A 10,553-nucleotide genomic window follows, 5' to 3' on the forward strand; every position below is an offset into this window, starting at 1 on the left:
CTTGTAGACTGGTCCGTCGTCACCTTCGATATCTGAGGTTCGGGAGCCAGGTTACGAGAGGGGAAGGGTTTTATAGCACCCCTCTCGCCCAATCCGGAGATCGGTCTCTACTCGGGCATTTTGTAAAACGTTTGCATTTTTCTCTCATTTGGTCATTTTTTAGCCAGTTAGGGCGGGGGAACAGTTAACGGGGGTTAAAACGGTAACAAGTTGCAGTTAGGTGACAAAATGTTTTTATGGATGATTTTGCTTGCAATGCTAAATATAGATTGAGAACAAGCACTGAGCAGCTTGAATAAACTGAAGTACGCTACCCTGAAGGAACGTAAGCAGGTTCTGTCAGCATGCGCTAGCCGAGCCACTGCATGCTGATTGGACATGCGCACGCCACCTCATAACTGGCGCACTCCACTTGTTTGGTTGCTCAGTCTTTGTTTGCAATCCTATGGGCTCTGGAAAGGGACCAGCGCACACCCAGGACACACCACGCAGTTAAATGAAACAGAAAATATATTTACAGACAGATGAGATGGCTTCAAGCCATGAAAATAGACAAAAAAACCCCTAAACAGAGTGGGGACAGGAAGGAGGCCAAAACCACGCTAAGATGCAAGGGCCAGCCACTGGGTCCAGGATGATAGTGCCGTGCGCCAGTCATTAGAGACCGTATGCCAGTTTGTCTTTGGATCCAGTGCTTGGCTTTGTACCATCTGGGCTCTGGAACATGACCAGAAGGATCACAGAGGCCTTTTAAATAGGCAAAGAGTAAGCAATAACTACCACATCTAAACAGCTCTAAACACACAGAAAGCGGTAAACTGGTTATTTAGCATGCAAGGATGATTGACAGAAAGATAAAACGACAGAAACGGTGATCCATGCTCCCCACGCCAGTTGTGCTCGCACCGCCATGACTGGCGTACGGCATAGGGTTACTGGCGTGCGCCATGTGTCACCTCATACGATTGTTGTATTTTACCAGTTCAAGGCCAGGACTAGTATTGTTTACTAGCTTGTGCCTTGTTGGTTCCCCTCAGGAGTCGAAAACAGAAAAGAACATAAAGGTGGTATACCTTTTTGTATTGAGGTTTGAAAGGGGTATTGAACTTGAGGGTTGAAGATGGAGGCTTTGCAGGTGGCTGTATGACAATAGGGTGTATGGAGGTGGGTTGCTTTCCTTTCTCTTTCAAAGGAAGAAGAGAAATAGGGAGCAAAAGGGAAGAGAAGAGAACCTTGTGCTTCTTAAAGTGTCTAACCCCTTGCAAATGAATGCAAGAGGGGTATTTATAGAGGGGGAGTGACTGAGATCAGTTGATCAAGGCCATGTTTGGCTGGTTGGGACAAGGTTGGAGCCTCCCATGCATTAAATGCATGGGACTAGTTGATGGGGGGTGTAGGAGAGAGAGGGAACGCCTCTGCCGAGAGTAATCATCAGGGACACTGTGGTCGATGTCAGGGTGGCACAAAAAGTCTCGTCCATGTGGCTGAATAAAGTTAATTTGACTGGATTTGACTGGCGTGCGCCACATATGAACTGGCGTGCACCATTTATAGCTGGGTCAACGGTCGATGACTGACACGTGGCAGTTAACTAGCGTACGCCTCCAAGACACTGGCGTAGGCCAGTTGGGTTTTGCTGGGGCTGTTTGGCTCTGGTTTGAAGGGTTTGGAATGGGTTTGAGAGAGGTTATGGACACTCAAAGCTCAAACACGCCCATCGTCCTCAGGCTGTTCTCGACTATAATCATCATTGGGGTAATAAAAGATCGACAAATAACGTTATCTGGACAGTCCAGAATGGGGTGTCTACAAATACCACTTTTCAATCTTTCGGACTGTGTAGTAACGGCTTTTCCCTTGACATCCTTTTTTCTACCCTTGCAAATTAAGATGTTCGGATCCAAAAACAACATCTGAGACGACGATAGCTCGGTAGATTTCTCGATATCTTTTTCAGCACAAATTTCAATTGAAGACACTTTAGAAACTTCTTGGATCTTCTCGAATAAATCATTCATACCTTTAATAAAAATTTTGTATGCCTCATTTGATGGGGCGGCCAAACAAGCCAATTTTGTAACTTCTTGACACATATGACTAAGTCTTAATGCCTCAGATTCTTCTTTGCCGTCGTCATGTACCAATCCTTAGGAATCAAATATCCTAAATTTGTTTGCCTTTTGCCTCAATCGTGGAAGAATAAAATGTTCTAGTATTTCATCAATGTCTAGTCGGACAAACACTTTCAAAATGTGCGCACACAATATCCCAACAAACTCAAATTGTTGGCATTCACACTTACACTCATAGGTATGTGAATTCAATGTCACCTCGAACTTTTCAAGTTCATCATCTTTTGACTTCACTACAAAAGATTGAAAACCATCGCCATTTCTCACATTTTCAACTTTGTAGTGAAAGACTTTACTCCATTCATTCTTGAACTTGTTAAAAATGTTTCTAGTATACATTTTCCCCGCATGCTTCAACAAAAATTTATGGTCATTAACGATCCGAAACTTATGTTCGGACTCAAAATCTTCATCATTTTTCCTTTTCGCAATCCTACTCAAGGCATTCTCATATTTCACCACAAATTCTTTGAAATTTGAAGTGTGAGTTACAAAACCATCAAAAAATGAGTTGATGCCCTCACTACGTCCGGTCATATTCATACCGGCGAAGAATATACCACGATTATAAACGGGTACCCATGATTCTCGAATATCAAACAAGCCTTGAAGCTCATTGGTTGCTTTCTAACCCATTTTCTTTCATCAATAACATCCATCTCTTTTCAAAATCATCTTTCTTGTATGTCCTCATAATGCATTCTTTCATATCCTTCTTGAATTTCGATCTCTTATAGTACACTTGTGACAACTTTTCAACAAATTTCTTCTTAATATGCCAAAGACATAAACGATGACGGGTGTTGGGAAAGACCTTGGCAATAGCTCCTTTCATTCTCAAGTCTTGGTCAGTGATGATAGAACTTGGAGGTCGTCCTCCCATAACGTCAAGCCATGTCTTAAACAACCATTCAAACGTCGTCTCTGTCTCGTCTTGTAAAAGTGCACATCCATACTGTATCGACTGCATGTGATGGTTTACTCCCGTAAATGGTGCGAAAGGCATATCATACTTATTTGTTTGATATGTTGTGTCAAATGTGACTACATCCCCAAAATAATGGTATGCCATGCGAGATCGAGAATCCACCAAAAAAAAATTAACTGCCCTCCCACTTTCATCACATTGAATCGCATAAAAAAATTGTGGATTCTGTACTTGTTTGTCCTTAAAGTAGTCAAGAACTGATTGTGCATCGCCGCAATCTAGGTCTCTATGTCTCACATTCCTCAAGTGATTGTAGCAATTCCTATTATCAAAGCCAATGTACTCACCACCAAAAATTGAAGGAACTTTTGAAATATCTATATTTTCTCTATGAAATGTCTCAGTCAAATTCTTAACTGCTTTCGGCATGTTTCGATTTGACTTCATTTTGATCCTCTTACTTGGAGTCACCAGTGGGTGGTTGTGATTTTCATCAAAACCTGTTACTTTCCATTTGCAATTCCATTTGTCATGCATAATCCATAAATAAGCCTGGCATCCACATTTAACCGTTGAACAATTTCTAACTCTTTTCTTTGATATCACCTTCTCCTCTTCGTCTACCTCATCCACATTTAACGGTTGAACACCCTCCTGCTACTTTTTTGCAGCATAATTTCCTTCTTTCGTGCAAACAAATCGCACCCTAGTGACTTCATTCGACATATTTCGTCCTTTGTCTGAACCTCGAGTATGAATCCAAAACCCATTTTCTTGACCATAACGTTCATAGTTATTCCGTGCTTCTTCAATTGTTTCAAAATACATTCCAATTGTCGGTGTTTTAAACCCTTCCACATTGTTATCTGGAGTCTCCGTATCCCTGACTTCAACATCATTTAAAGACTCTAACTCCATTGTTCACCATTCAATTGCCTGTAAAGAGGAAAGTGTAGGGAGGTATTCCCGAGCAGATACATTTAGTTACCAAACACGTGATGTTTGGGAACACGAGGTAAATACGACTGGACTTATCGCCGGGCAGTTCGGTGAACAGCGATATGGACCAGTGATATGAGAAGTCATGGCTATAAATAGACTGTTCGGTTATGATACAGCCGAACAGATGATGTAAAGAACCTAGCATGTGATACGAGTAATCACGGGTTGAAAGCAATGCAATCGATATCTGAATAAATGGTACGTGGGACCATAGTTTGAATATAGACAGGACAGTCATCATGCTAAACAAGTGTTCGGCAATATGGACCAGTGACATGAGAAGTCAATAGTCCAGGGAGGTTGTACGGGCTCAAGGACCAGTTACATGTGAGTTAACTGGTCCAAGCCGTCTGTTCGGCTATGAGACGGCCGAACAAAGATGGAACTCCAATCGAGAGTAGGAGCAGAGAGAATACTCTGGAAGATTCCAGAATAGTCATGTCTCATATAGGGATAAAGATCCCAAGAATATAGGATCTGAGAAAGATACCCAACGAGTATGGGATGTTCGGCTCTTAAAGGAAAAGAATCCTAAAAGGACTCTTTTCCATAAACTGATAAAGGAAACGAGACTCCTTGATATCCTGGGTTTCCTATACGAGTTAGGAATCCTATGGCAATAAGGATGCTTGGACAGCAAGCATCCATAAATCTATAAATATGAGGAAAACCTAGAGGTAAAAGGTACGCAATACGTTGCATTATTATTGCTTTCCTACTGATAATTAGGGTTTAACTGCTAGTACGTGATACTAACAAAGGCATCGGAGGGCCTTTGCCACGAGAGGCAAAGGTGCACTCACCCCCTGTCTATTTTGCAGATTAGGGTTCAGACGTCGAGCTAGGGTTCCGGTGAAGAGGCACGAATAAGCCGTTGCAATCCAGTTGATCCGAAGCGTCAATTGTTTCCATCCCCCTACAATTGGCGCCGTCTGTGGGAAACGAAAGAATTCCCTTTTGAAATACGACCATGGTGGAAGTAACTCCAGCAACGCCGCATGAACCAAAAGATGTGTTAGACGAGGGAAGGGACAAATCACCACCCGGGGCTCCGAGAAAGCCCCAGGGTGGGCACAGAAGGAACACGAGTAAGGACCGCCCCCTTACCGTGCATCATAACTCCAAAAATAGAGGAGATGGAGAGACGGCTTCAAGATCCACGAGAAGGAGTAAATCCCATCAAAGGGATGAATTAATCGCGCACTCCAGGAGTGTGCACCATAGTGACGACGTTCTTGATAGGAAGAGGCAAGAAGTCGAGGAGTATGCTCGTCTGATTAAAAAACGAGAGCATGAGATCAGAGAATTGGAAAGAATTAGGGAGCATCCGGAGGATTCTGGCCTGTCTCGAGGAAATTCTAGAGGCAGTAGGTATGCTATGGTACAATACAGAAAAGATCCTTCACGAGGAAGAAGGAGCAGAAGTCCTGTTAGAGGGCGTCACGAAGCTTCTCCACGAAAAAGGGGAAGAACAAGTAGAAGCCGAACACCGGAGAGAAAGACTTCTTCACGAAAAAAGAGGAGCAGAGACCGGAGTTCTACCCCCGAGGAAGAGGACACAAGAAAGCATCATCGAGACAGGTACGAGAGACCTGATGCTGATTGGGTCAAGGCTACGGCCCACAAGTCAAAGGAGGAAGAGGATGGGACAGTGACTGCACGAGAAGCAGCACGCAAGGCCCTGAGTAATATTGCAGCCTCTCCCTTTACAAAGAGGCTACAAGAAGCAAGGTTGCCGAGCAGAGTGAAGCACGGTGCATTCGTACTTTACGAGACAAATACGGATCCCGTAGCTCACATACAGCATTACCAACAGGCCATGTTTATGCATGAGGGGGATGATTCCATCTTGTGCAAGATGTTTCCCTCCAGTCTTGGCAAGGTGGCTTTATCCTGGTTTCATAAGTTGGCCCCACGATCCATACGAGGATGGAGGCAGTTGGCAGAGGAATTCACTGCTCGGTTCTTAACGAGCAGAAAGGCCCCAAAGACTTTTGAGAGTCTTTCCACCATGAAGCAGGAGGAGAACGAGCAGATCAGGGATTATGCAAAGAAGTACTGGGAAACTTTCAACGAGATTGAAAGTTGCAGTGAAGAGTATGCAATTGCTACGTTCAAAACTGGTTTGCCTGTTCGGGGGGAGCTGCGCCGTTCATTGAATAAACATCCAGTAGCCACCTTGGCTAAATTGATGGAACGGATAGAGCAACACGCCAGAATGGAGGATGACATACTCCGTGAGGATGGCAGGACGGTTGCCGAACAGCAGAAGGCACCTGCCAAAAAGGTGGATAAGCCAGAACCCAAGTCTTACAAAGACAGAAGGGAGTACGGGCAGGCTAAGAAGGAGGCATACAAGGACAAGCAAGCTCCTGACCCCAAGTCCTTCTTTTCTATCACTACGGTTTGGAAAGAACCAATATACAGGATTCTTTATCGAATAAAGAATCAGCCATATTTTAAATGGCCCCCAAGTCTAGGTGGAGACAAAGATGCAAAACGTGCTACGAATCAGCACTGCAGTTATCACAAAGATTGGGGCCATATGACCGAGGATTGTGAGGTATACAAGAGGCACCTTGATGATTTGGTCTCTCGGGGCTATCTCAAAGAGTTTATCCAGGAGGACCCTAAAGAGAAAGGGAAGGCCATGGAACTGGGTTACGAGCAACACCCTAAAGGCGTGATCCATATGATACATGGGTTGGCTGCACCTTATACGAGGAGTGAGGTGAGGCTGTTGCAAAGACAGGTCAAGCATGATCAGCACGTGATGCGGTTGGGAAACAAGAGAGGGCGAGAGACTAATGCATGCAATGAGAGCATGGCATTTAGTGACGATGATTTAGCGGAGGTCCAAATACCCCACAATGATGCATTGGTCGTAACCCTACGAGTTGGGGAATACGACATCGAAAGAATTCTAGTGGACTCGGGGAGCTGTACAGAGGTGTTGTACTATGATGCATTCAAGAAGCTGGGCCTGGCCCAACCAGACTTAGAACAATCAACAACACCTCTAATTGGGTTCGGTGCAGGAGCAGTCTGGCCCCTAGGAAAGGTAACGTTACCTGTTCGGGCCGGATCAGTGGTGTTAAGAACGGACTTTTTGGTGGTCGATGTCCCATCTTCCTATAACGCGATTATAGGGAGGACTTGGTTGCACAAAATGAGAGCAGTCTCCTCGACTTATCACCAGATGGTGAAGTTCCCAGGATCAAATGGGATTGAAATCCTTAAAGGAAACCAGAAAGTGGCACAGCAATGCTTGATTTCCATCATTAAAACTGCCCCGAAGGTCCACCATGTTCACACATTAGAAGTACCAGACCAACCAACCATCGAGGATGTTGGAAGAAGCCCGGCTGAAAAAGTGCTTGAGGGCCTGGAGAGGATTCAGATCAACGAGACTGATCCTGAAAGATATTTTTTGATTGGGGAATCATTACCAGCAAACGAAAAGGCTGAGTCGATACGATTTCTGAAAGAGTATATTGATGTCTTTGCATGGGTACCTGAGGAAATGCCTGGGGTGGATGCAGATGTGATCTGTCACCATTTAAACATTGATCCTCTGCATAAGCCGATCATTCAGAAGAAACGAAGGGCAGCCGTACAGCATGTAAATGCTGTGATCGAAGAGGTCGATCGTTTATTGGAGGCCAAAGCAATACGTGAAGTCTATTACCCAGAATGGTTATCCAACACTGTTGTGGTAAAGAAGAAGAACGGAAAGTGGCGTGTCTGCGTGGACTTCACAGACCTGAACAAGGCATGTCCTAAGGACAGTTTTCCTTTGCCTAGGATTGACCAATTGGTTGATGCAACCTCTGGCTACGAGCGAATGAGTTTTCTCGATGCATATCGAGGATATCATCAGATTGCTATGTTTGAACCTGATCAAGAGAAGACTTCGTTCATCACACCACGAGGGTTATACTGTTACAGTGTTATGCCCTTTGGACTAAGGAATGCTGGGGCTACATACCAAAGACTTGCAACCATTATGTTCAAGAAGCTCATCGGGAAGACTTTGGAAGTTTACATAGATGATATGGTGGTAAAGAGTCGAGAAAAGGGAGGGCATATTTCTGATCTAAGGGAAGTGTTCGAAATCCTGAGGAAGTATAAGCTGAAACTCAACGCCTCGAAGTGTGCATTTGGAGTTGGTTCAGGAAAATTCCTGGGCCATTTGGTAACTTTGAGAGGGATAGAGGCAAATCCCGATCAGATTGATGCCTTACAAAGACTACAGAGTCCCAAAACTACCAAGGAAGTCCAAAGGCTGACTGGAATGGCAGCAGCACTTAACAGATTCATCAGCAGGTCAAGCGATAAATGCAGACCCTTTTTTCAGCTATTGAAAAAGAGGGAGGGATTTGAATGGGGAGCAGAATGTGAACAAGCTTTCCAGAACCTGAAGAAGTACCTGGCCGAGCCCCCACTGTTGTCAACTCCACAGCCTGGTGAGTCTTTAATTCTGTACTTAGCTGTTTCCGAGCATGCAGTAAGTGCAGTCTTGTTGAGGGATTTGGGGACCGAGCAAATCCCCATTTATTATGTTAGCAAGACATTGTTGGACGCAGAGACGAGATATCTGCCTTTAGAAAAACTTGTCCTGGCACTTAGGACAGCAACCAGGAAATTGCCACACTACTTCCAAAGCCATAAGGTTGTGGTTTATACTGAGTATCCGTTAAAGTCACTGCTTCGAAAGGCAGATTTTTCGGGAAGGATCTCGACGTGGTCCGTGGAGTTAAGTCAGTATGATCTCGAGTATCAGCCACGCATAGCAATTAAAGGCCAGGTGTTGGCTGATTTTGTGGCAGAGTTTTCCCCCACTGTTGCTCCCTTGCCTCCTACGAGAAAGGAACAGGCAGTTAAGACATCATCCTTGAAGGATCAACCCGTAGCCGAACAGGATCCAAAAGAATGGAAGTTATTCGTTGATGGATCAGCGTGTAGTACTGGTTCTGGAATTGGAGTTGTCCTCTTTCCTCCTCAAGGAGTTCTGATTGAACTCTCTGTTCGGCTTGGATTCAGTGCATCGAATAATGTGGCTGAATATGAAGCACTCTTGGCAGGATTGAGAAGTGCGAAGACCCTTAAAGCAGAACGGGTCAGGGTGTATTGTGATTCCCAGCTTGTTGTGAATCAACTGTCCGGCGAGTACGAGACTCGGAATGAAAAGATGGTAGCCTACGTGCAGGCAGCAAAAGACTTGCTTGATACTTTCGAGAGGGTATATATTGAGCAAATAAGTTCTGGACAGAATGCTCATGCAGATTCTTTAGCTTGGTTGGCTGCAGCAGTACCAACAGAGTTTAAAAGAAGGGTGGCAGTAGAATACCTCAATGAGCCGAGCATTGGGAGGAGTGTAGACTTGGTCTTGGACGTGAACCAAGGACCAAGTTGGATGGACCCAATAATGGAGTTCTTACGAGACGAGATACTCCCTTCTGATAAAAAGGAGGCCCACAAGATAAGAGTCAAATCTGCTAGGTTTTGGCTGTCCCCAGAGGGTAAGTTGTATAGGAAATCCTTTACAGGTCCCTATTTGCTATGCGTACATCCTGAGATGGTACAGAAGTTCCTTCATGAAATCCACGAGGGAACATGTGGGAGCCATGCTGGGGGCAGATCTATTGCCCACCGAGCAATTACTCAAGGCTACTGGTGGCCACACATGCAAGAAGATGCAAAGGTGTATGTAAAGATTTGTGAGAAGTGTCAAAAGTTCTCACCAATAATTCGAACACCCGCCGAAGATCTGGTGCCATTAACAAGTCCCTGGCCTTTTGCTCAATGGGGGATGGATATCGTGGGTCCATTGCACAAAGCAACTGGGAATCGAAAATTCCTGCTTGTTGCAACTGACTATTTTACAAAGTGGATTGAGGCAGAACCACTGGCCAAAATCACTGAGCCTATGATAGAAAGGTTCGTGTGGAAAAACATCATCACTCGTTTTGGGGTCCCTTATTCATTGATTACAGACAATGGATCCCAATTCCAGAAGAAATTCAAGGCTTTTTGTGCCCAATTTGGAATAAGAAATTTTTATTCCACCCCAGCCTACCCTCAGAGTAATGGGCAAGCAGAGGCGTCTAATAAAACTATCCTAAATGGGATAAAGAAGAGGCTAGACAAAGCAAAGGGAAAATGGCCTGATGAGTTACCATTAGTTTTGTGGGCTCACCGCACAACGCCTAGGAGGTCTACGGGAGAGACCCCCTATTCGTTGGCATTTGGAACAGAGGCTGTCATACCTCTGGAAGTGGGTCTGCCGACCAACAGGACAGCTTTGGTTGAAAGTGGAGGCAATGACAGGGCCCTTGAAATCGAGCTTGATTTTGCCGAGGAGAAGAGAGAAAAGGCCTTGGTACATCTTGCTTCATACCAAGAACAGCTGATGAAAAGCTACAACAAACATGTTCATCCTAGAGAATTTGGTGTTGGGGACCTTGTGCTACGAAAAGTACTCGGCAACA

The 10,553-nt window shown here is 44.7% G+C and overlaps 2 protein-coding genes across 2 annotated transcripts; both read right to left on the reverse strand.

The window, feature by feature from the left end:
• Window positions 1-2,147: 2,147 nt before the first annotated feature.
• On the reverse strand, window positions 2,148-2,669 carry LOC131321229 (protein FAR1-RELATED SEQUENCE 5-like). The gene has a single exon (XM_058352233.1). The coding sequence runs from the start codon at window positions 2,667-2,669 to the stop codon at window positions 2,148-2,150; it is 522 nt and encodes a 173-aa protein (XP_058208216.1).
• A 76-nt stretch (window positions 2,670-2,745) lies between these two features.
• On the reverse strand, window positions 2,746-3,978 carry LOC131321230 (protein FAR1-RELATED SEQUENCE 5-like). The gene is made up of 2 exons (XM_058352234.1): window positions 3,766-3,978; window positions 2,746-3,612 (listed from the first exon to the last, which is right to left on the reverse strand). The coding sequence occupies exons 1-2, from the start codon at window positions 3,976-3,978 to the stop codon at window positions 2,746-2,748; spliced, it is 1,080 nt and encodes a 359-aa protein (XP_058208217.1).
• Between the last annotated feature and the right edge of the window lie 6,575 nt (window positions 3,979-10,553).

Source organism: Rhododendron vialii, chromosome 3a (assembly GCF_030253575.1).
Source record: "Rhododendron vialii isolate Sample 1 chromosome 3a, ASM3025357v1".
Taxonomy (NCBI): Eukaryota; Viridiplantae; Streptophyta; class Magnoliopsida; order Ericales; family Ericaceae; genus Rhododendron; species Rhododendron vialii.